The sequence below is a fragment of the Stegostoma tigrinum genome, chromosome 8, assembly GCF_030684315.1.
Source record: "Stegostoma tigrinum isolate sSteTig4 chromosome 8, sSteTig4.hap1, whole genome shotgun sequence".
NCBI classification, from domain to species: domain Eukaryota; kingdom Metazoa; phylum Chordata; class Chondrichthyes; order Orectolobiformes; family Stegostomatidae; genus Stegostoma; species Stegostoma tigrinum.
In genome coordinates, this window is record NC_081361.1 from 103517803 (window position 1) to 103544897 (window position 27095).

General features: G+C 45.7%; 1 protein-coding gene across 1 annotated transcript in view; it reads left to right on the forward strand.

The window, feature by feature from the left end:
• The first annotated feature begins 1064 nt into the window (after positions 1 to 1064).
• olfm3a (olfactomedin 3a) overlaps positions 1065 to 27095 on the forward strand; it is a 74172-nt gene continuing 48141 nt past the window's right edge. The window contains exons 1-4 of the mRNA XM_048539954.2: positions 1065 to 1190; positions 15667 to 15810; positions 24507 to 24662; positions 24738 to 24957. Coding sequence (XP_048395911.1) covers positions 1122 to 1190; positions 15667 to 15810; positions 24507 to 24662; positions 24738 to 24957 — 589 coding nt within the window. The 5' untranslated portion in view covers positions 1065 to 1121. The remainder of the gene's footprint in view (positions 1191 to 15666; positions 15811 to 24506; positions 24663 to 24737; positions 24958 to 27095) is intronic.

The window sequence follows — 27095 nt, forward strand, 5'->3', positions numbered from 1 at the left end:
TGTTGCAGTTGTGCATGCCACAGGTCATTTTTAAATCTTTTCTCTCTCACGTTAAACCAATGCCCTCCCTAGTTTTGGACTCCCCCGCCCCAGGGAAAATACCTTATCTATTTACCCTATCTATGAGCCTCTAGATTTTATAAACCTCTATAATGTCACCCCTCCGTTCTTCTTTTGTGTCAAACTCGGGAGTAAAATTATTTAAAATCTGAATATTTCTGCTAAAAGGCAAGATAATTGTACTCAAGCACTGATGCCTGTTTGGATTATTTTCGGTCCAGTTTCCATATGGGCAGATCTGTAGCCCGCTCAAACCTGGCGGAAATTCGATCCCATTTTTCCTAAACTGCTCTCTCTGATCCTGGGCTCACAACTCGCCTGGATGGATCATCTGCAAACATTCCCTGCGGTCGGGTCAAAAGTTCTTCAACAGTTAAGGATCAGGATTTAGGCTGAGTCCAGCGCTACGTCTGGTTGGAGCGTGAGAAGACAGGGGCGGTGAGACTGGGAGAGGGAGAGGCAGGAACTGGGGATGTGATTCACAGAGACAGAGAGATACAGACAGAGAGAGAGAGAGAGAGACGGGTGGGAGGGGGTGTCAGAGAGAGAGGGACAGACAGGGAGACAGAGACACACACACACAGAGTAATGTAGACACAGAGGAGGGAGAGAGACAGAGCAAACCCAGAGAGTGAGGGAGAAAACTCAACAGAAAGAAAGAGAAATAAGACAGAGAACTACTGGCACTGACCGAGCGGTGGGGGGGGGGGATTGGGGACTGGCACTGACCGAGCGGGGGGGGGGGGGTGGATTGGGGACTGGCACTGACCGAGCGGGGGGGGGGATTGGGGACTGGCACTGACCGAGCGGGGGGTGGGGGATTGGGGACTGGCACTGACCGAGCGGGGGGGGGTGGATTGGGGACTGGCACTGACCGAGCGGGGGGGGGGGGGATTGGGGACTGGCACTGACCGAGCGGGGGGGGGGGGTGGGGGGTGGGGACTGGCACTGACCGAGCGGAGGGTGGGGGGAACTGGCACTGACCGAGCGAGGGGGGGGGGGGGATTGGGGACTGGCACTGACCGGTTAAGGCGGATACGCTCGGCTGAGCCAAGCTCAAGATGCGGATACGGGCTGCATGCTGGCGAGCCGGGCTCCTGCTGGTCCTGGTGGGCTTTGATGGGTCCCGGGTAAGTGACCACAGCGGTGGCGGCACGGAGTGAGATCTCCCCCAGTGCTGTATTACCCTGTGTGTCTGTGAGTGTGTCTGTGTGTGTCTGAGTATCTGTGCCTGTGAGTGTGTGTCTGTGAGTGTCTGTGTGTCTGTGAGTGTGTCTGTGTGTCTGAGTGTGTCTGTGAGTATCTGTGTGTCTGTGTCTGTGTGTCTGTGTCTGTGAGTGTCTGTGTGTGTGTCTGCGAGTGTGTTTGTGAGTGTATGTGTGTGTCTGTGTGTGTCTGTGAGTGTGTTTGTGTGTGTCTGAGTGTGTGTCTGTGTGTGTGTGTGTGTGTGTGTGTGTGCATCTGAGTGTGTCTGTGAGTGTCTGTGTCTGTGTGTCTATGTGTGTGTCTGAGTGAGAGAGTCTGTTTGTGTCTGTGTGTGTGACTGTAAGTGTGAGTCTGTGTGTGTGTCTGAGTCTGTGTGTGTTTGTGTATGTATCTGTTTGTGGGTCTGTGTCTGTGAGTCTGTGTGTGTGGGTCTGTGTGTGGGTCTGTGTGTGTGTGTGTGTGTGTGTGTGTGTGTGGATCTGTGTGTCTGTCTGAGTCTGTGGGTCTGTATGTGTGTATCCGTGTGTGGGTCTGTGTCTGTGAGTCTGTGTGTGTGTGTGTCTGTGTGTGGATCTGTGTGTGCATCTGAGTCTGTGGGTCTGTGTGTGTGTATCTGTGTGTGGGTCTGAGTCTGTGAGTGAGTGTGTGTGGGTCTGGGAGTGGATCTGTGTGCGAGTCTGTGTATGTCTCTGTATCTATGTCTGTGTGTGTCTGTGTATGTGTGACAGTGAGTGTTTCTCAGTTTCTGTATGTACCTGCATGTGTTGGGTGTGTAGGTGTCTTGTGTCCCTCTGTGTCCGGCTGTATTTCCCTTTGGAAGTCTGTTTCTCTCTCACTGTGTCTCTCCCTGTGTGTATCTGTGTCACTCTCCCTGTGTGTATCTCTCCCAGTCACTCTCTCTCCCCCTGTCCCTCTGGCTCTGTGTCTCTCTCTCTCTGTGTCTCTCCCTCTATGGGTATGTGTCTATCTCTCTCTCTCTCTCTGTCCCTCTGTGTCTCTGTGGGTATCAATCTGTGTTGTCTGATTTACATCCGACAGGACACCACCCCTCCCCACCCCACCCCACTTTATTCCGATTGTTCTGGCTTTATCTGAAATACAGACTCATCATCTGGTGGATGACAGGATGATTTAAATAATTCCAGTAATGTTGACCGGAGAAAACGTTCGTGTTTTTCAGTATTGCCCAGAGAGTGCGGGGTTCTCAGCGGGAGTGAGGGAGAGAGCCCCAGAGCCAGGTGGACCCGGGTGGACCCTCTTTCAGCCTGATACCCACACACAAATCTTTAACCCCAAAGAAACGGACGTTGAGGCATTCGGGGGCTGGGGAGAGGGTAGGGTTTGGGGGTGTGCTGGCATCCGGGGATGATCAGGGTGGAAATCGTGTCCAAGGGGATTGCCCCGTGGGAATGGTGCTGGTTTGAAAAGCGAGTGCTGGTACAATGGGACGAATGGCCTCCCCCGGGGTAACAAATCTGCGATTCTATGATTTTTATTTTCAAAGATTTCTCCCTGTTTCTAACTGGCGACAATGGGGCCTTCATTTCCCATCCAACCAGAGGCTGTAAATTAAAGATTCAGGTTTGGTGATGTTCCTGACCCTGGTGAATTGTTTAACAACAAGAACATGCACTTATTGAGTATGATAACATCCGAATCTGTGTCAAAGGAACATTATCACAAAAGAAAACAACGGAAAACAAGCAAAGGATACCAGGTTCAGATGTCTGAACATCGGCTCAGGTCCAGGGACGTTCAGGAGAACAGCCAACGAGGGGAGGGTGGGGTGGCTGAAAAGTCCAGAGTTGGAGCAGTACAAAGGTCCAGGTTGGTTGAAGATGAGACACAAAGAGCAGCAGACTATGGGGAGAATGCGTTTTTCTTGCAAAGGTTCTGCACTGTTTGAGGATTCAGTGCCTGTACTGGGAGTTTAGAAGGACCAGGGTTCAACTTTTTCCAACAATTTCCGAACCATTGACATCAGACTAACTGGCCTGTAATTACCTTGAACAAAGGAGCCGCCTTAGGTATCCTCCAGTCATCTGACACTTCACCTACGTCCAGCAAAGTATTAAATATCTCCACCAGGGCCCCAGCAATCTCCTCCATTGCCTCCCATAGCATCCTGGGATACATCTTCTCAGGCCCTGGTGATTTATGTACATCCTTATTATTAAAGTTAACACTTCCTGGAGATTCACCATCCCAACCGAAATCCCAGGTCAAAATGTCTTTCGCCTTTGTGAACACAGATGAGAAATATTAATTTAAGACCTCCCTGATGTCCATTGGTTCCACACACAGATTGCTGCTTTGTTCTCTAATAGGCCCCACTCTTTTCCTGGTTATCCTCTTACTCCTAAAATAATTGTAAAATGTCTTGGGTTTTCCTTAATTTTATTTGCCAAAGATGTTTTGTAGCCCTTCTTTGTATTCTTAATTTCTTTTATAAGCAACTGCTACACTCTATAAGTTTTAAATACCACTGTGCCTGACATATTGTTCCTTTTTTTTTAAACAAATTCTCTATGTCCCCTAACATCCAGGGTTCCCTGGATTTGCTGGCCTTGTCCTTTGCTTTTAGAGAAGCACACTGGCCCTGGAAATCTCACGAGACTACTTTCAAAAGGCTTTCCAAATTTGACCTACCTGCAAATAGCTGTTCCCAGTCAATGTTTACCAGATCCTATCACATTATTGAAATTGGTCTTTCTCCAATTTAGACACAACTTCTCTACTACCCCTATCCTTTTCCCTAATGACTGAAAGTTATCCCCAAAATTCTCACCACTGGCGATCCAACCCTTTGATTAACTACACTCCCGAGGATTAGGTCTGGCACTGCCCTATTTCTTGTCAGACCATCTAGGAAATACTGGTACAAAAAGCGCTCTTCAATTTTTAAAAAATTCCACCCCGTCCACTCCTTTCACAATAGAGAAATCCCAGTTAATGTTAGCAAAATTGAAATCTCCTTTTACTATAATCATGCTCCTCTCTGCTTTCTGTGATTTGTCTCCACATCTGCTCCTCTATCTGGCTCTAACTGCTGGGAGATCTGTCATGTGCTTCCTCACTCTCCACAGGAGTCATACTGGAAGATTGGAGGGAGGCAAATGTTGTTCCTCTTTTCAAGAAAGGGAATAGGGAAATCCCTGGAAATTACAGACCAGTCAGTCTTACATCTGTGGTCAGCAAGGTTTTGGAAAGAATTCTGAGGGATAGGATTTATGACTATTTGGAAAAGCATAGCGTGATTAAAGGGAGTCAGCATGGCTTTGTGAGGGTCAGGTCATGTCTTACAAATCTTATTGAGTTCTTTGAGGAAGTCACAAGACAGGTTGACGAGTGTCGAGCAGTGGATGTGGTGTACATGGACTTCAGCAAGGCATTTGACAAGGTTCCCCACGGCAGGCTCATTGATAAAGGCAGGAGGTATGGGATACAGGGTGATTTGGCTGTCTGGATTCAGAATTGGTTGGCTGACAGGCGGCAGAGAGTGGTTGTAGATGGTAAGTATTCTGCCTGGAGGTCAGTGCTGAGTGGTGTCCCGCAGGGCTCTGTTCTTAGGCCTCTGCTCTTTGTAGTTTTTATAAATGACTTGGATGAGGAGATTGAGGGGTGAGTTAGAATGTTTGCTGATGACACAAAGGTTGGAGGTGCCATTGATAGTATCGAGGACTATTGCAGGCTTCAGCGAGACATTGACAGAATGCAGAGCTGGTCTGAGAAATGGCAGATGGAGTTCAACCTGGATAAATGCGAAGTGATGCATTTTGGAAGGTCGAACTTACATGCTGAATATAAGATTAAAGGCAGGACTCTCGGCAGTGTGGAGGAACAGCGGGATCTTAGTGTTCAAGTGCATAGCTCCCTCAAAGTTGCCACCCAGGTGGATAAGGTTGTTAAGAAAGCATATGGTGTTTTGGCTTTCATTAACAGGGGGATCGAGTTTAAGAGCCATGAGGTTATGCTGCAGCTCTACAAAACCCTGGTGAGACCACACTTGGAATATTGTGTCCAGTTCTGGTCACCCTATTATGGGAAAGATGTGGAGGCTTTGGAGAGGGTACAAAGGAGGTTTACCAGGATGCTGCCTGGACTGGAGGGCTTGTCTTACGAGGAGAGGTTGACTGAGCTCGGACTTTTCTCTCTGGAGAGAAGGAGGAAGAGAGGTGACCTGATCGAGGCGTACAAGGTATTAAGAGGCATGGATAGAGTCAATAGCCAGAGACGTTTCCCCAGGGCAGGATTGACTGCCATGTGGGGTCATAGTTTTAAGGTGTTAGGAGGAAGGTATAGAGAAGACGTCAGAGGGGGGTTTTTCACCCAGAGAGTTGTGAGCGCATGGAATAGTTTGCCACTGGTAGTCGTGGAAGCAGAGTCATTAGTGACATTTAAGCGACTGCTGGACATGCACATGGACAGCAGTGAATTGAGGGGAATGTAGTATCAGAGATAATGGGAACTGCAGATGCTGGAGAGTTCCAAGATAATAAAATGTGAGACTGGATGAACACAGCAGGCCAAGCACCATCTCAGGAGCACAAAAGCTGACGTTTCGGGTCTAGGCCCGAAACGTCAGCTTTTGTGCTCCTGAGATGCTGCTTGGCCTGCTGTGTTCATCCAGCCTCACATTTTATTATCTATGAGGGGAATGTAGGTTAGGTTATTTTATTTTTGGATTAGGATTATTCCACGGCCCAACATCGTGGGCCGAATGGCCTGTACTGTGCTGTACTTTTCTATGTTCTATATAGTCCCAGCAAAGTAGTAATCACATGTTTTTTTATTTCTAAGGTCTACCCAGATGGCCTCATTTGAAGTGCATCCTCCCTCATTACTGCAATAGTGCCCCATCTCTCTTACCTCCCTCCCTGTCACACCTGAAACTTCTATCCCCTGGAATGTTGAGACGTTAGTCCTGTCCTTCCTGCAACCATACCTAAGTATTTGCAACAGTGTCATATTTCCATGTGCAGATCAATGCTCTCAGTTCATCCACCTTACCAGTCAAGCTCCTTGCATTAAAATTGATACAACATAGCTTTCTGGATTTTTCATGTGCCTTATCCCACCCAAATCTTCTTCACTTGCTGGAATGCCTTCGTATCAATCCTCCTGCAAGAATATTGGACCCATTCCAGTTCAGGTCCAACCCGTCCTATTTGTACACATCCCAACAAACCCAGGAAGCTATCCTTATGATCCAAGCCTTGAACAATTCTATGGCCTCCCTAAAGTGCACAAGCCAGAAGTCCACCTCAGACCCATAGTCTCGTTACCAGGCACTCCATCACACAAATTAGCCATAGAACTACAAAGAAGACTCAAGCACCGAGTCAACAAATCACCCCACTCCATCCACTCAGCCCAAGAATCCCTCAACTCCAGCAAAGACATAAAGATAGAGGATGAAGAGACCATGATATTGTTTGATGTCACTGACCTATTCACCTCAATAGACATGCTACTAGCAAGGGAAACAACGACAATACCACTTGAACAAGAACAAGGCCCCAGTGAAACCATCTCCAAGAACGACATGCTGAAACTACGAGACCTCCGCCTGACCACCCACTCGACTTCAATGGCCAAACACACGAGCAAATCAACGGGACACCCACAGGATCACCTGCCTCCGGACTGATTGCAGACGCAGTGACGCAAAGACCGGAAATGACTGCCCTTCTGCAAATCAAACCTAAACATTGGATACGCTACACAGACAACTCCTTTGTCATCATTAAACAGACCAAATTAGAGGGGACACACAAACTCATTAGCAACACCCTCAGCGGAATAAAATTCACCAGAGAGGAGGAGAAGAACAAACAAGTCTCATTCCTAGATGTCATGGTAGAGCGCAAGACAAATGGGGAACTGCAAATGAAAGTACACAGAAAAAACCCCACACAGACCAGGTACTGAACTTCAACAGTAACCATCCCAGCACACACAACCAAAGCTGCGTGCGAACACTGTTTAAAAGGGCAACAACACATTGCGGCAACACGGGACTACACCAAGAGGAGGAGGAATATCTCTTCCAAGTGTTCCAGGATAATGTATATCCAAAGAACTGGGTCAGGAGATGCCTACGGGACCAGCATCAGAAAGATTCTACATGCCCCGACACACTCATCACACTACCCTACATCAGGAACATGTCACAACTCACCATAAGACCGCTATAACCGCTGGGCGTCAGAGTGACACACAAACCCACATCAACCCTAACGACAAGTGCTCACCCGAACTAAAGACCCACTCCCCACCAAGGACAGGACCAACGTCATCTACAAGATCCCCTGCAGAGACTGTGAGAAACACTACATCAGACAAACAGGAAGGAAACTAACAACAAGAGAACACGAACACCAACTGGCTACAGAAAGACATGACCAATACTCACTCATCTCAATCCACATGGATAAGGAGATCCACGACTTCAACTGGGACATCACCAAGATCCTGGGACAGGCTGGGCAGAGACAGGCACGGGAATTCCTAGAAGCCTGGCACTCCACGAAACATGCTATTAATAAACACATTGAACTTGAACCCATATATATTCCACTACGAAGGAAACCTGGGAGTGAGGTGATCCATCTCAATGGACCCCAGAGTTTAAAAACCAGGTGGGAGAACACACCGACGCTTCATCAGAGGCCACACGGAGGATGTTACCAAGCATGGTAACAAAACGTCTGCGGAACGACAAACCAGCTCAGCAAGACAAACAACCCCAACATCCGCAACCCGAGCTACAGATCTACACCAAAACCTTAGACAATTCAATCAATTTTGTTGGTTATGACCTCCTTCTGGAAAAGCCATGCTAACTATCCCTGATCAAATCTTGCCCCTCCATGATTAGTTCTCTCCCAGTTTCCCTACCACTGATGAGAACATAGAACAGTACAGCATAGTACAGGCCCTTCGGCCCATGATTTTGTGCTGAACTTTTACCCTAAACCTAAACCCGATGTAAACCTCCACCCCTACCTTATACTATCATCCATATGCCTATCTAATAGCTGCTTAAATGCCCCTAATGAGGCCGACTACACTACCCTCTCCGGCAATGCATTCCACACCTCTACCACTCTCTGAGTAAAGAACCTACCTCTGATGTCTCCCCTATATCTGCCTCCACTCACTTTAAAACTATGCCCCCTCATAATAGCTACCTCCACCCCAGGAAAAAGTCTCTGGCTGTCCACTCTATCTACACCTCTGATTATTTTGTACACCTCTATCTAGTCACCTCTCATCCTTCGGCATTCTAAAGAGAAAAGCCCAAGCTCTCAAATTGGAGGCCTATGACCAGTGGTGTTCCACAGGGATCTGTGCTGGGACCAGTGTAGTTTGTGATTCATGTAAATGATTTGGAGGAAGGTATACGTGGTCTGATCAGCAAGTTTGCAGATGACACTAAGATTGGTGGAGTAGCAGATAGTGAAGGGGACTGTCAGAGATTACAGCAGAATATAGATAGATTGGAGAGTTGGGCGGAGAAATGGCAGATGGAGTTAAATCCAGGCAAATGCGAGGTGATGCATTTTGGAAGATCCAGTTCAAGAGTGAACTATGTGGTAAATGGAAAAGCCCTGGGGAAAATTGATGAAGAGAGAGATCTGGGTGTTCAGGTCCATTGTTCCCTGAAGGTGGCAACGCAGGTCAATAGAGTGGTCAAGAAGGCATACGGCATGCTTTCATTCATCGAATGGGGTATTGAGTGCAAGAGTTGGCAGGTCATGTTACAGTTGTATAGGATTTTGGTTCGGCCACATTTGGAGTGCTGTGTACAGTTATGGTCACCACATTACCAAAAGGATGTGGATGCTTTGGAGAGGGTGCAGAGGAGGTTCAACAGGATGTTGCCTGGTATGGAGGGCGCTAGCTATGAAGAGAGGTTGAATAGATTAGGATTATTTTCATTAGAAAGATGGAGGTTGAAGGGGGGACCTGATTGAGGTCTACAAAATCAAGAGAGGTATAGATAGGGTGGATAGCAAGAAGCTTTTTCCCAGAGTCGGGGACTCAATTACTAGAGGTCACGGTTTCAAGGTGAGCGGGGAAAAGTTTAAGGGAGAGATATGTGGAAAGTTCTTTACACAGAAGGTGGTGGGTGCCTGGAACACGTTGCCAGCGGAGGTGGTAGAGGCAGGCACGATAGCGTCATTTAAGATGTATCTAGACAGATACATGAATGGGCAGGAAGCAGAGCGATACAGATCCTTGGAAAATAGGCGACAGGTTCAGACAGAGGATCTGGATTGCCACAGGCTTGGAGGGCCAAAGGACCTGTTCCTGTGCTGTAATTTTCTTTGTTCTTTGTTCTTTTGTTTTCTCTGAACCTTTCTTTGTAAGACTTTCCCTCCATTCCAGGCAACATCCTGGTAAATCTCTCCTGCACCTTTTCCAACGCTTGTCCATCTTTCCTGTAATGAGGCGACTAGAACTGAGCACAATACTCCAGATGTGGCCGAACCAGGCTTTCGTACAGCTGGAGCACAATTTCATGGCACTTGAACACAATCCCTCTGTTAATCAAAGCTAACACACCAAACACCTTCTCAACCTGGGTGGCAGCTTTCAGGAAACTATGTTCATGAACCCCGAAGTCCCTCTGCTCCTCCACACTGCCAAGAACCTTTCTGTTAACCCTGTATTCCGCTTTCAAATTTGTCCTTCCAAAATGAATCACCTCACACTTTCCAGAGTTAAACGCCATCTGCCACTTCTCAAGCCGGCTCTGCATCCTATTAATGTCCCTTTCTAACCTAGAACAGCCGTCCATAGTGTCCACAACTCGACCCACAATGAGGCACAATTCACTGATCTGTTTTTCCCTGTTTTATCTCGACTACCCTTCTTGAAATTTGGAACCACATTAGCTATTCTCTAGTTGCTTCCAGAGTGGAATAAAAATTTGGGTCAAAACCCATGTAATTTCCTCCCCCCATCTGCCACAACAGCCTGAGATACATGGAGCAATTAAGATTCAACCATACTGCTGCGAGTTTGGAGTCACATGTAGGTCAGAGCAATGTCCTTCCCTAAAAGACATTTGTGAACCAGATGGGTTATTTTTGTGACAACTGACAGTAGTTACATGATCACCATTGGACTGACTTTGAATTCGTGGTTTTCTGTATTGTGTTCACCTTTTGCCAACCTCCATGCTGGGATTTGATCTGATGTACACGAAGCTTTAGCATGGAAATCAGCCTGACAATTCAGAGACCAGAGATGGAGTTGTGGGAAGGGGTGGGATGTAGGCCGGGGTGCCATCAGCAAAATTGTAAAAACTAAAACTCCATTTTTGGGTGGTGTCACTGAGGGTGGGAAGTAGTTGAGAAACAGCAGGAACAAGGATTGATCCTAGAGGGACACCAGAGGCAATGGTGCAGGGGGGAGGGTGCTGAGCCATTGAGAGTGATCAGTAAGATTACTTTTCATGCATTCACAGAACTGGATGTTGCTGGCTGGACCAGCATTTATTACCCACCTCTGGTTGCTCTAGGGAAGGTGGTAGTGAGCTGTCTACTTTAACTGCTGCAGTCCACCTGCTGTGGGTTGACCCACAATACCTTTAGGGAGGGAACTTCAGGGTGTTGATCCAGTGATAGTGAAGGAACGGTGATATATTTCCAAGTCAGTATGGTGAGTGGCTTGGAGGGGAACCTAAAGGTGATGGTGTTCCCATGTATCTGCTGTCCTTGTCCTTCTAGATATCAGTGGTTGCAGATTTGGAAAGTACTGCCTAATGATCTTTGGTGAATTTCAGCAGAGCATCTCCTCGATGATACACACTCCTGCTACTGAACACTGGTGGTAGAGGGAGTGGATGCTTGTGGATGTCGTGCTGATCAAGTGGGCTACTTTGTCCTGGATAGTGTTAAGCTTCTTGAGTGCTGCTGGAGCGGCATCCAGACAAGTGGGGAGTATTCCATCACACTCCTGACTTAATGGCTTGTAGATGGCAGACAGGCTTTGAGGAGTCAGGAGGTGAGATACTCACTGCATGACTCTGAGCATTTGACCTGCTCCTGCAGCCACTGTGTTTATGTGGTCAGTCCAGTTGAGTTTCTGGTCAATCATAACCCCCAGGATGTTGATAGTGTGAGATTCAGTGATGGTAAAACTACTGAAAGTCAACGGATGATGTTTAGATTCTCTCTGTTTGGATATAGTCATTGCTGGCATTTCTGTGGCACAAACGTTACTTGTCACTTTCCATGACAAACCTGGATAATCCAGGTCTTGATCCATATGAACATGGACAGCTTCAGTACTGGAAGAGTCATGAATGGTGCCGAACATTGTGTAATTATCAGCAAACATTCTCACTTCTGACGTTATGATGGAGGGAAGGTCATTGATGAAGCAGCTGAAGATGATTGGGCCGAGGGCACTACCCTGAGGAACTCCTGCAGAGATGTCTTGGAGCTGAGATGATTGACCTCCCACAACCACAACCATCTTCCTATGTGTCAGGCATGACTCCAACTGGCAGAGCGTTTGCATCCAATATCCATTAATTCCAGAGATAATGGGAACTGCAGATGCTGGAGAATCCAAGATAACAAAGTGTGGAGCTGGATGAACACAGCAGGCCAAGCAGCATCTCAGGAGCACAAAAGCTGATGTTTCGGGCCTAGACCCTTCATCAGAGAGGGGGATGGGGTGAGGGTTCTGGAATAAATAGGGAGAGAGGGGGAGGCTCACCGAAGATGGAGAGAAAAGAAGATAGGTGGAGAGGAGAGTATAGGTGGGGAGGTAGGGAGGGGATAGGTCAGTCCAGGGAAGACGGACAGGTCAAGGAGGTGGGATGAGGTTAGTAGGTAGGAAATGGAGGTGCGGCTTGAGATGGGAGGAAGGGATGGGTGAGAGGAAGAACAGGTTAGGGAGGCAGAGACAGGCTGGGCTGGTTGTGTGATGCAGTGGGGGGAGGGGACGAACTGGACTGGTTGTGGGATGCGGTGGGGGACTAACATCATCCCACCTCCTTGACCTGTCCATCTTCCCTGGACTGACCTAACCACTCCCTACCTCCCCACCTATACTCTCCTCTCCACCTATCTTCTTTTCTCTCCATCTTCGGTCCACCTCCCCCCTCTCCCTATTTATTCCAGAACCCTCTCCCCATCCCCCTCTCTAATGAAGGGTCTAGGCCCGAAACATCAGCTTTTGTGCTCCTGAGATGCTGCTTGGCCTGCTGTGTTCATCCAGCTGCACACTTTGTTATCACCCATTAATTCCAGTTTTGCTGGGGGCTCCTTGATGCCAAGCTGGGTTGTATGTGGCCTTTGCAGACAGTTGGAGGAAGTTGACCTATTTTGCAACAGTTCACATAAGTCCAGAGGCATCATTCTTCAATGTACAAAGGCAATTGATTATGTGTGACCTGGACGATGTGACACCGCAGCCTTGTAAGCTCAGTGAAGGAGATGGGATCCACATATAGACGTTGAACCCAAACAATTCTGCATTACACTCCAGATATTCAGATAATGGAATAACCACAAGGATGAGGGAAGATGGTTTATTCAAATACACAGGGATATCATTCTTGGTGAAACTTTTTGCCTGACTGATTACCAAAACTGCTACCATTTAAAAAGAAGGAACATTTTCCGCAGGAGACATATCACATAGAGAATTGTGATTTGGACTGCACTACCCAAAAGGGCAGTTTAGTCAGATTCAATAATACCTTTCAAAGAGGAGTTTCAGAAATAATTGAAAGGGGGACTTCTGCAGGGCTTCAGGAAAAGAATGGGGGAATGGGACTGATTGAAGGGCTGAGATGGACTCAATGTGCAGAAAGGATTTTTCATATGCTGCCAGAGTTTTTGATTCTATTCATGATTTGCCAGACTAATAGGGCCAAAATGTTAAAAAAAAGCAACATCTCAAGACTGTAAATGCGCTTTCTGATTCTAGCTACCTTTTTAATCTGAAGAATGAGGAGCGCAGGAACTTGGGAACAAACAAAAATAGAAGCTGCTGGAGAAACTCAGCAGGTCTGGCAGCATCTGTGGAGCAAAAACAGCATTAATGTTTCAAGCCCAATGGCCCTTCAGGATTCTGAATCTGATCGACACTGATTTGTTGTGGGATTCTTAAAAGCCTGTCCTTGAAACGTTCCAAAATTCCTTTGAACAATGGATTTAGGTTTGTGTACATCAAACCATCTGCACAAATGTAAGCCCCTTATCTGGGCAAGTCATGGATCCAGGAAGCGTTCATAAAGGTCAACAAAAATGTTTTTCAGTATTAAAAGAGCTTAGCCTTTGATGATAATAGCAGAAACAGGGAAGTGTCTCCAAGCCTCTGCTTGGTTTCCCCAATGTAGAGGAGGCCACATCGGGAACAGCGGATACAGCTTTGTGGACACCTGCGCTTGGTTTGTGACAAACGACTGCATCTTCCAGTCGCAAACCACTTCAACTCCCACTCCCACTCCTTGGACGACATGTCCATCCTGGACCTCCTCCAGTGGCACAATGATGACACCTGAAGGCTGCAGGAATAGCACCTCATATTCCGCTTGGGAACCCTGCAGCCCAATGATCTCAATGTGGACTTCAGAAGCTTCAAAATCTCCCCACTCCTGATCTCAATCTAAAATCAGCCCAGCTCGTCCCCACCTCCTTGATCTGTCCATCTTTCCTCCCACCTACCGCTCCTCCCATCTCAGTGACCAACCCTCATCCACACCTCCTACCTACCAGCCTCATCCCCATCTCCTTGACCTGTCTGTCTTCCCTCAACTGACCAACTCCCATCCAAACTCCCTACCTACACTCACCTTGCCTGGCTCCAACCCCGCCTCCTTTACCTGTCTATCGTCTATCTGCTCCTTTATCCACTTTCCATCATCGTCTCCCCCGCCTCTCTATTTATTTCAGAGTCCTCTACCCCTTCCCCATTTCTGAAGAAGTGCCCAGGCCTGAAACATCAGCTTTCCTGCTCCTCTGGTGCTGATTGGCCTGCTGTGTTCATCCAGCTCCACACCTTGTTATTGATGTTTCCAGTCTGATCGTTGTAACTCTTTGTCTACCCAATTGCTCTTCACTCTCTTTAGGTTCTATCCTATCATTTACTTCCGTCCCCACCCCAGCCCCCTCACTTTTTTCTGCATATAAAAGATGTTTTTATCTGGCAGTGGAATGTAAAGTTGAAGTTGGTCTGGTGGCAATGCTGCACCCTTGTAGCTGGATCTAAGGTATAGTCTCACTGTCTGACACATGGGCATCTTTTAAGTAGATTTATTAAACAAATGTTGTTCAGACATGTTAGAACTCACTACTCGAGCAGGGAGATGACCATTGCACCACAAGTATGGACATCTTATATATTTTTTTCCCTTTTACATCTGGAAGTGCTATCACACACAGCCTTTCCCACCAACAAATCACCCATGGTGTTAACCACCAGTAAATCAACCGTGTCTCTAAATATTCAGATTATGTGCGGACCCCATTTAGGACAATGGAGTAACACCAAAGGTGAGGGACAGTTTGAAGTAATCAGAAAGCACTCTTCTTCCTGTGCTGTCCACCCTCCTCTAAAAACATGAAGGGCTTCTAATAGGCTTTTTTTTGCTTTACCTGTGTTTCGTAATCAACCTGTTCATAAATACCATTACATGGCCCTGGAGCAAATGGGGCTTGAACCCAGGCCACCTGGCCCAGGGGTAGGGAGACTACCACTGCACCACGAATGTAAGGAACATTCACCACCAATGACTTGTTTTCAAACTGAGCTTGCTGCAGGGTACTAACCGCTGTAGAATTATTTACAGTCCAAATGCTTTCGGCTGTTAAAAAGTGGATTCTAACCTGTCATGCCTTCTACTTTTAGTTTGGATTGTATCTCTGGCATGGGCAAGGATTGGTGTGAATGGTGAAAGAAACAACTGTTACAAGATTCTCATTTGTTTTAAGGAGGGATTAAAATTCCTCAAATTAATTATGCAAGTAATATCTTATTCTTACTGGATTTTTAAGTGCGTGTAGCCTGGGTATTCGAGAGGATGTTGTCTGAACACATCTACTTATTAATTCAGATGTCATCAGGCAATGTGGAAGTAAGTATTTCCATATTCACGTTGGGAATTCTGTTGCATTGATCAGTGAGAGGAAATGTTGTCTAATATTTTACAACATTTCCAAACCATCAAAACCTCCCAAGAGATTTCTGTGATATAAAGCAAAAGGGCCCAAATATGCAGATGAACAAAGAACTCAAAGAATAGCAGAACAAGTTTGAGACAGTGAACGGTCTTGTTGCTATAAAACATTAACAGCAGCACATTGGACATCTGAAATGTGGATTGTTGAATTTTGGTACAGTACCTCCTTCCTTTATTCGTTGTTTCCCCAGACCATCAGTTCTAAGGATGGTTGGCAAGTGTACAGCTCCGCCCAGGATCCTGATGGCCGGTGCATTTGTACAGTTGTGGCTCCAGGTCAGAACCTGTGCTCAAGGGACGCTCGAAGTAGGCAACTCCACCAGCTACTGGAGAAGGTAAGACTTTGACTCTGTTCGACACACAGATTTCAAGTAAATGGTTGTGCTTGTTGGAGGCCAGGAATCAGAGCTCCAGGACATCTCTGGAGGAGTTCCTCAGGGTAGTGTCCTCGGCCCAACCAATTTCAGCTGCTTCATCAATGACTTTCCCTCCATTCTAAGGTCAGAACTGGGGATACAAATGAACAAATGAATAAAGAACAGGAATAGGCCACTTGGTCCTTTAAAGCTGCTCCACTATTCAATAAAAAACACAGCTGATCTAATTTCAACTACAATTGTACATTCCTGCATATTCACAATTTTCTTTCATCCCTTGGTAATCAATCCATCTCCAACTTAAAAATGTTTAAAGGTTCTGCATCTAATGGCAATTTCAAAGACTCACCACCCTCTGCGAGAGAAAAACAAACTTCACAGGTTCATAGAATTTTACAGGACAGAATGAGGTCATTCGACGCATCATGTCTGTACAAGCTCCCAAAAATGCTACCCAGCAAGTCACATTCTCCAGCCTGATCTCTGCAGCCCTAAGTTCATCACTTTCAAATATACACTCAGCTCTTTTGAAGCCTCCTATGGAATCCACCTCCACCGCTCTCCTAGGCAGCACATTCCAAATCCTACCAATCCCTGAGTAAAGAAGTTTGCCCTCATCTCACTCCTACATCTCTTGTTGACAATCTTGAAATTATGCCTCTAGTTATTGACGTATCAACTTGCAGAAACAGAATATCCTTCTTTACTCCATCAAAATTGTTTCATAATTTTTACCATTTCAGTAAGGGCACCTCTTAATCTTCTCTGCTCCAAGGAAAATAAGCCCACTTTCTCTAATCTTTGTATCAACATCTCTCATTCCTGGTATCATTCTAGTAAATCTCCTTTGAACTCTCTTCAGGACTTTAACATCCTTCCTTAAATAAGGTGCCAGAACTGAACACAATACTCCAAATGTGGTCTGACCAATGATTTGGAGAGGTGTTGCATCACTTCCTTGCTGTTATACTTTTATGTCTTTATTTATGAACCCAAAGATCCTATGAGCCTTCTGAGCAACTTTTTCAATTTGCCTGGCCACCTTCAGAGAACTATGCCTGAAATCCCTCTGCTTCTGTACTCCCCTCAAATTTGTAACATTGAACTTGTATTGTCTCTCCACTTTTTTTCCACCAACATGCATTAACTCACAATTTTCTGCATTGAAATTTATCTTCCAGGTGTCTGCCCATTTTACCAACTTGTCAACGTCCATCTGAAGTCACTCAGTGTCATCCTTATGATTCCTTATTCTCCCTAGCTTAGCATCATCTGTTTCGAATAAGCATCTTCTTATTTTTAAAGTATCACCCTGAATTCTAGACTCTTCCACAAGAGGAAACATCCTTTCCACACCTACCCGGTCAAGTCTCATCAGGATCTTATTTGTTTCAATTAAATCATCTCTGACTCCTCTAAACTCCAGAGGATACAGGCCCACCCTGTCTAGCAATCTACTCATTCCAGGTCGTAGTCTCCTAAACCTCCTCTGAACTATTTCTGGAACAGTAACATCCTTCTGTAAATATGATGATCAGTACCATACATGGTACTCTGGACTGTCGGGTAGGATGGCAGGATCTTCCAGTCAGTCACAGTGGAGCAGGGCTCCTGAACCCAGGGGGCTCTGCCCACCTTTCTTTTCATTTCTTCTTTCTCTTTTTTCTTTCTTTTCTCATTTTTTTCTTCTTTTATAGAATCATGGAGTCCTACAACACAGAGACAGGACCTTTGGCACAAACTGGTCTACCAAAATGTCCATCCACACTAACCCTACTTCCCTGCACTTAGTCCATATTCTTCTAAAAATGCCTATCCGTGTATTTGTCCAAATGCCTTTTAACATTGTTAATGTACCCATCTCAACCACTTCCACTGGCAGCTCATTCCATATGCATACCACCCACTGTGTAAAAACGTTGACCCTCAGGTTCCCATGTATTTTTTACCCTCGTTCTTGAAACTGATGTCCTCTAGTCATAGTTTCAGACCTTTGGGAAAAAGATTAAGTGCATTCATGCTATCTCATGATTTTATACACTTCTATAAGATCCCCCCTCAGTCTCCTACGCTCTAAAGAAAAAGTCCTAGCTTGTCCAACCTCTCCCTGTAACTCAGTCCCTTGAGTCCTGGCAACATCGCTGTAAATTTAACTACCTCATGGTAATTAATTCCTGGAGGTGGTGGCAGAGGCAGGTTTGGGCTGGGGCAGTACCAAGAGGCATCATTGGTGGCTGCCTTGGTGAGGTCCAGTGAGGGTTCATAAAGGCAGGGTATTGGTGGAGGCGAGATGGCACCAAAAAGTGGTGAATCTCATTCTACCAGTTGTATGGCAAGTGGGAATCTTGGCTAGCCACCAGGCTCATAGCCTATGGTGGGCCACTTATGAAGAAGGACTGTAAAGTTAAACACTATTTCTTTATTTATTTACTTTTCTGCCTTTGTGTTCTATGTTTTGGTTTATTTTTCTGTGTTTTAAGCTGGTGCTGGAGAGTGGCAACACTGTACAGCACTTTTCACTGTATTTTGTAACAAAATACATTTAACAATAATAAATAAATAAATGTGATCCCACCAAAGCCCTTTATAACTACAGCATAGCCTCCCTACTCTTGCATTTAATTCCATTTGCACAAAAACATAATATTCCATCAGTTTTCCTGATTAGTCATAGTACCTTCCGCAATTCATGCACTAGGACAGCCAGATCTCTCTGCATCTTGGAACTCTGTAACCTCTCACCCTCTGGATAATGTACTTTTTTTAATCTTTCTGCCAAAATGGACAAATTTCACACTTTCCCTCATTGTAGTCCATTTGCCAGATTTTTGCCCATTTACTTAACTTATCTCCCCTTGTAAGCTCCTTGTGCCTTCACTAAATTAGCTCCCATAGCTTCAGTTCCTTCCTCTAGATCACTTACTTAAATTGTAAATGGTTGAAACCCCAATACGGACACTGATGGCATACCACTCATGACATCCTGCCAGCTTGAAAAAGGTTCAGTTATTCCAACTCACTGTGTTTGTTTAGCTAGCTAATCTGCTGTCCTTGCCAATAAGTTACCCACCACAATTTCGTTTGATTTTCTGCAATAACCTTTGATGTGGGTCCTTATCCAGTGGCTTCTGGAAATCTAAGTACAGTATATCCACTGTTTCCCCATCATTCACAAATTACTTCTTCAAAGAACTTCAGTAAGGTGGTTAGACATGATTCCCCTTTTCAAAGCCGTGTTGACTCTACCTGATAACCCTGAACTTAGCCAAGTGACCTGTTAGAACAGCTTTAAGAGCAGCTTTTAACATTTTCTTTTTGATAGATGTTAAGGCACCTGGCTTGTGGTTTTGAACTATCTGTTTCCTTTGTCCATTCTTTTGAACAAAGGAGTTACATTTGATATTTTCCAATCTAAAAGAACATTTCCTTGAATTTAATGTGTTTTGTAAAATTAAAGCCAACACACCAATGCATCTAGGATATTACTTGTATCTTGTATTATGAATACTGGTGTAAAATATCTGACCAAATCATTTTTTTACTGACTTGGTTGAACAATGTTTTTGTTCAGCACAGAACATAGAACGCAGAACATAGAACATAGAACATTACAGCACAGTACAGGCCCTTCGGCCCTCGATGTTGTGCCGACCTGCCATACCAATCTGAAGCCCATCTAACCTACACTATTCCATGTACATCCACACGCTTATCCAATGACGACTTAAACGTACCTAAAGTTGGCGAATCTACTACCGTTGCAGGCAAAGTGTTCCATACCCTTACTACTCTCTGAGTAAAGAAACTACCTCTGACATCTGTTCTATATCTTTCGCCCCTCAATTTAAAGCTATGCCCCCTCCTGCTCGCCATCACCATCCTAGGAAAAAGGCACTCCCTATCCACCCTATCTAACCCTCTGATTATTTTATATGTTTCAATTAAGTCACCTCTCAACCTTCTTCTCTCTAACGAAAGCAGCCTCAAGTCCCTCAGCCTTTCCTCATAAGACCTCCCTCCATACCAGCAACATCCTAGTAAATCTCCTCTGCACCCTTTCCAAAACTTCCACATCCTTCTTATAATGCGGTGACCAGAACTGTACACAATACTCCAAGTGCGGCCACACCAGTGTTTTGTACAGCTGCAGCATAACCTCTTGGTTCCGGAACTCGATCCCTCTATTAATAAAAGCTAAAACACTGTATGCCTTCTTAACAGCCCTGTCAACCTGGGTGGCAACTTTCAAGGATCTGTGTACATGGACACCGAGATCTCTCTGCTCATCTGCACGACCAAGAATCGGTAGTAGATTCGCCAACTTTAGGTACATTTAAGTCATCATTGGATAAGCATATGGAGGTACATGGAATAGTGTAGGTTAGATGGGCTTTAGATTGGTATGACAGGTCGGCACAACATTGAGGGCCAAAGGGCCTGTACAGTGCTGTAATATTCTATGTTCTATTAATCTTACCATTAGTCCAGTACTTTGCATTCCGGTTACTCCTACCAACGTGCATCACCTCACACTTGTCTGCATTAAACTCTATTTGCCACCTCTCAGCCCAGCTCTGCAGCTTATTTGTGTCTCTCTGCAACCTACAGTATCCTTCAACACTATCCACAACTCCACCAACCTTAGTGTCGTCTGCAAATTTACTCACCCATCCTTCTATGCCCTCATCCAGGTCATTTATAAAAATGACAAACAGCAGTGGATCCAACACCGACCCTTGCAGTACACCACGAGTAACTGGTCTCCAGGATGAACATTTCCCATCAACTACCACCCTCTGTCTTCTTTCAGCAAGCCAATTTCCGATCCAAACTGCTATATCTCCCACAATCCCATGCCTCCGTATTTTCTGCAATAGCCTATTGTGGGGAACCTTACTGAACGCCTTGCTGAAATCCATATACACCACATCAACTGGTTTACTCTCATCTACCTGTTTGGTCAATCTACCCATTTTGCATAGATTGCAACTCCTCAGACACTGAACTGGTCCATACTCATATACAGCAAGACTGGGTTTGGGCTGATAATGCCATACAGGTAACAGTCATTGACCATCTCAAACAAGATAGTTCAGCCACCCCTCCTTGAAATCAATGACATTAATACAATTGCAATCTCTACGATTACTATTTTGGGGTCACTATTGATTGGAAAGTGAACTGTATATAAATTGCTTCTAAATACTCCAGCTAAAAGAATACATTAGAGGCTGGGAATTCTGCTGTAAGTAACTGACATCCTGACTCTCCAAAGCTTATTAACCACCTACAAAGATTTTCTCTGTTGAGAGAAGGAGGAAGACAGGTGACCTGATCGAGGTGCACAAGGTAATGAGAGGCATGGATAGAGTCGATAGCCAGAGACGTTTCCCCAGGGCAGGATTGACTGCCACGAGGGGTCATAGTTTTAAGGTGTTAGGAGGAAGGTATAGAGGAGACGTCAGAGGGAGGTTCTTCACCCAGAGAGTTGTGAGCTCATGGAATAGTTTGCCAGTGGAAGTCGTGGAAGCGGAGTCATTAGTGACATTTAAGCGACTGCTGGACATGCACATGGACAGCAGTGAATTGAGGGGAATGTAGGTTAGGTTATTTTATTTTTGGATTAGGATAGATTAACCTAACCTAGATAAACCTAACCTACATTCCCCTCAACATCGTGGGCCGAAGGGCCTGTACTGTGCTGTACTTTTCTATGTTCTATGTTCAAAGTCAGGAGAGTGATGGAATACTGTCCACTTGCCTGGATGAGTGTCGTTCCAACATTACACCAGAAGCCTGACACCATCCAGGAGAAAGCAGCCAAAGCTGCAGCTTTACAGAACTTTAGTTCGGCCACACTTGGAATATTGAGTACAGTTCTGGTCACCACACTACCAGAGGGATGAGGGTATTTTGGAGACGGTACAGAAAGGTTTATCAGTACATTATCTGAAATGGGGGATTTTAGCTATGGTTAAGTTTAAAAGAGACGTGCAAAGCATGTGTATCACACAAAGGGTGGTGAGTGCCTGGACACGATGCCAGAGGAGGTGTGGAAGCAGATACAACAGCAATATTCAAGATGCACCTGGATGAACACATGAAAAGGAGGGAATAGAGGGCTACAGATCCTGTAAGTGAAGACAGTTTTAATATGGAAGGAGAAAATGTGTCGGTGCAGTTTTGAAGGGTAGAAGGGCCTGTTCCAGTGCTGCATTGTTCTTCGTAAAGTGGTTCAAGCAGAAAGGCTACCATCACCATCAAGGGCATTGTCACTCGTTAAGGCACTGATGTCCACTTTTGACATCAACGGTAGGCTGGAATCCCTACAACGTGGAAGCAGGCCATTCAGCTCATCAAGTCCACACTGACCCTCCAAACAGCATTCCACCCAGACCCACACCATCCCTGTATCCCTGCATATCCCATGGCCAATCCACATAACCTGTGCATTTTTGGACAGTCGGAGGAAACTGGAGCAAACCCACGCAGACACGGGGAGAGTGTGCAAACTCCACACAGACAGTTGCCCAAGGGTAGAATCGAACCTGGGTCCCTGACCCTGTGCTAATCACTAAGCCACTGTTTAATGAAAGGTGAATGTTGGTAAAGTGTTGGAATGTGACAGTGCATTTTCAGTGTAGTTGTACAGTGTTGGGAGTGTCGACAGTGTGGCAGAGTTATGTTTGGAGACCATTTGGAAATGGAAATAGCAGGTAAAAGAAAGCCAGGACACCTTGAACGTACCTAACAGGTAAGAGCAACACAACTGAGTTGGGGGTGGATGACTTGAGGTAAAACCACAGTACCCTGGTGCCCAAGGCTACCCTGGGAAAAGACAGGGAGGCTGGTACGCTGATTACGGATATGGTAGTGTGTGTGCCTCAGTAGTTCTCAGCATAGACAGTCAACATTGCACCCAAGATCATGAGTACTGTTGCTCTAAGGGCTGGGTCGGTCAGGTGCAAATGTTCAGGACGTAACAGAATGGCTACGTAAACTTCTGGAATGAGAAAGTGAACAACTTGGGGTAATGAGAACCAGCGACATAGGGTGGGATTGTGTACAGGACTTCAGGATCAGTTTCAGGAATTAGGGAGTAGATTGAAACATAGGAACTCCAAGATACAAATCTCAGAAAAAAACGAGCTTGACCATTTCGGAAAAGGCAGATTAGGAAGGTAAATGTTTGCGTTGACAGACGATGTAAAAGGGAGATGTTTAAATTTGTGGGACATTGGGATTTCTCTTGGGAAAGGTGAAAGCTAGTCAGAAAATGTGGGCTTCACCCAATCAGAAAATGAAGTAATATCCTGGCCGACAGAGTAAATAGTGTAATGGGGTGAATTTAAACTTGTAAGGTTGGGGGAGGGGAGAAGCGATTGACTAGAGGGCCTAGTCTTGGAAATACCAGAAAGGACAAAATAAAGAAGATGGGGAACAAGACAGAGAAGGCTTGAGTGTCGACAGTGAGCAATTTAATATTTGCCTTCTAATATACAAAAAAGAGATAAGGGCATAGTTAAATTGTATGTTTAGAATTGCACGGTATAGTGAATAAAATTGGGAAACTGGAAGTAGGAATGATTCTAGTAAAATACGACATGGTAGCATTGACAAGAAATTGGCTCAAGCCAGAATACAGGATACTTAACATCCTTGGTTTTAAGGTTTTTAGTGGAACCAAGGTGGTGTAAAGGGAGGAGTGTAGTAGCTTCAGTCAAAGATAGTGTTATTACCCTTGAACAAGGTGCAGTTCCTGAATTAGAATCTAAATAGTTGGAGGTGAGAAACAGGAAAGGAGCAGTGACCTTGTTGGATAGTTATTGTAGACCTCTAAATAATGGGGAGGGGGTAGAGAGAGAATTTGTGGGTAGATTATGGAAACTTCTTCTCTTCCTTATAAGCCTTATAACCCAGATGTTAAATATCCAGTCCTATTCTGGCTTGAGCCAATTTTTTATCAATGCTGCTATGTCATAACCTGCTACAGCAATTCCGACCTCCAGTTTCCCAATTTTGTTCACGCTACTCTGTGTATTTACAGACAATTTAACCCTGCCCTCAGCTTTTGCTTGTGCATTAGATGGCAACTATTGCACTGCTCACTGTCAGCATTCAAATCTTCCCTTCTTTTTTGTCCTGTCTGTGCTCACTAGGATCAATCTATTCAACAAATCCCTCCTTTGCTTAGTTAGTCTTCCTAAAATGCATTGAAGGATTGATTTCCGTTTGCCACTGTTTAGCTCATCTGAACAACCTGTCCAGAACTGAGTTAATGAAAAATTTCTTCACACAGAGGTTGTGAGCCCGTGGAATTTTCATGCTTTTAAGAAGGTGTTAGTATGAAAGGGATCAAAAGGTATGGGGAGAAAGCAGGAAGAGAGGACTGAGTTGGATGATCAGGCATGACCATGTTGAAAGGTGGAGCAGCTTCAAAGGGTCAAATACCCAACTCTTGCTCCTAATTTCTACGTTTCTATGTTTATATCATTTTGCATTCTAATGCTTTCCTCCTCGCTTTTTAAAACTTCATCAATTTTTGTGTTATTTGTGAGCTAACTAATCACGCATCATACTGTTTTTAAAAAAGGCTACTTTACGTTTATTTGCGTTGGAATGAATTTCTTCCCATATTTATTGTTTGATTAAAGGTGCAGAACATGTCTCAGTCTATTGAGGTATTGAATCTGAGGACTCAGAGGGACTTTCAGTACGTGTTAAAAATGGAAACACAAATGAAAGGACTGAAGGGAAAATTTCGGCAGATTGAAGATGACCGGAAGACACTCCTGACAAAACATTTCCAGGTAGGATAGAATCTTTTACTCTTTGTGAAAAGAACGTAAGCTGAATCTGGAAACCTGACATGTAAAATTTTTCAGGAACTGAAAGAAAAGATGGAAGAGTTGCTGCCACTGATTCCTGTCCTAGAGCAATACAAAACAGACAGCAAGGTGATCATTCAGTTCAAAGATGAGGTGAGGAATCTGTCTATAGTGCTGAATGCCATCCAGCAGGACATTGGAGCTTATGACTTTGAGGAACTTCAGCAGAGAGTTCTCAACTTGGAGAATAGACTGCATGATTGCATGAAGAAACTATGTGAGTTTCCAACATTTACAACTATAGCATTTCTCTGGTAAAATTTGCATTGCTTAGAAAGTGCAACTGACCATATCTTGAGAGCTAAGTCTGGTATTTCATCATCATAGGAACCTAAGGATGGGTTACCATTCAGCACATGAGGCCATCTCTTGAACTGGAGAAAGTCTACTTCAATCCTAGTGATATTCCATTCCCCTTATCATTTTATATGCTTCTTTCTCAAATCCTCATTCACTTTTGAGCAATGATAAATGAGCTTTCATGTCGCCTTCCTCTACACTGATAAGCATAAGATGAGAAAATGTAGGAACTGAAGTAGGCCATTCAGTCCATTGAGTCTGTGCCACCATTCAGTGAGATCATAACTGATCATTTAATCTTCAACTCCACTTTACTGCCTGACATGAAGTCAGGAAAGCCACCCCACCAGCCAAATCAATGGGGGACAATTTTGTTGGGAACCATTGACCTAAAGTCTCCTGCTCTTCCTGAACATACTGTAATCTCCATAAGTCAGATCCTGGAGCCCAACATGTGATTTCCTGTGAGAAAGTCATTTCCATTTGAATGAATCAGCATGAACACCGTACACTATAATAAAATGTGAGGCTGGATGAACACAGCAGGCCAAGCAGCATCTCAGGAGCACAAAAGCTGACGTTTCGGGCCTAGACCCTTCATCAGAGAGGGGGATGGGGTGAGGGTTCTGGAATAAATAGGGAGAGAGGGGGAGGCGGACCGAAGATGGAGAGAAAAAAAGATAGGTGGAGAGAGTATAGGTGGGGAGGTAGGGAGGGGATAGGTCAGTCCAGGGAAGACGGACAGGTCAAGGAGGTGGGATGAGGTTAGTAGGTAGATGGGGGTGCGGCTTGGGGTGGGAGGAAGGGATGGGTGAGAGGAAGAACAGGTTAGGGAGGCAGACACAGGTTGGACTGGTTTTGGGATGCAGTGGGTGGAGGGGAAGAGCTGGGCTGGTTGTGTGGTGCAGTGGGGGGAGGGGACGAACTGGGCTGGTTTAGGGATGCAGTTGGGGAAGGGGAGATTTTGAAACTGGTGAAGTCCACATTGATACCATTAGGCTGCAGGGTTCCCAGGCGGAATATTAGTTGCTGTTCCTGCAACCTTCGGGTGGCATCATTGTGGCACCGCAGGAGGCCCATGATGGACATGTCACCCAAGACATTTTTCAATCCCCACCCCTGTCTGCTTTCCGGAGAGACCACTCTCTCCGTGACTCCCTTGTTCGCTCCACACTGCACTCCAACCCCACCACACCCGGCACCTTCCCCTGCAACCGCAGGAAATGCTACACTTGCCCCCACACCTTCTCCCTCACCCCTATCCCAGGCCCCAAGATGACATTCCACATTAAGCAGAGGTTCACCTGCACATCTGCCAATGTGGTATACTGCATCCATTGTACCCGGTGTGGCTTCCTCTACATTGGGGAAACCAAGCGGAGGCTTGGAGACCGCTTTGCAGAACAACTCCGCTCAGTTCGCAACAAACAACTGCACCTCCCAGTCGCAAACCATTTCCACTCCCCCTCCCATTCTCTAGATGACATGTCCATCATGGGCCTCCTGCGGTGCCACAATGATGCCACCCGAAGGTTGCAGGAACAGCAACTCATATTCCGCCTGGGAACCCTGCAGCCTAATGGTATCAATGTGGACTTCACCAGTTTCAAAATCTCCCCTTCCCAACTGCATCCCTAAAGCAGCCCAGTTCGTCCCCTCCCCCAACTGCACCACACAACCAGCCCAGCTCTTTCCCTCCACCCACTGCATCCCAAAACCAGTCCAACCTGTCTCTGCCTCCCTAACCTGTTCTTCCTCTCACCCATCCCTTCCTCCCACCCCAAGCCGCACCCCCATCTACCTACTAACCTCATCCCACCTCCTTGACCTGTCCGTCTTCCCTGGACTGACCTATCCCCTCCCTACCTCCCCACCTATACTCTCTCCACCTATCTTCTTTTCTCTCCATCTTCGGTCTGCCTCCCCCTCTCTCCCTATTTATTCCAGAACCCTCACCCCATCCCCCTCTCTGATGAAGGGTCTAGGCCCGAAACGCCAGCTTTTGTGCTCCTGAGATGCTGCTTGGCCTGCTGTGTTCATCCAGCCTCACATTTT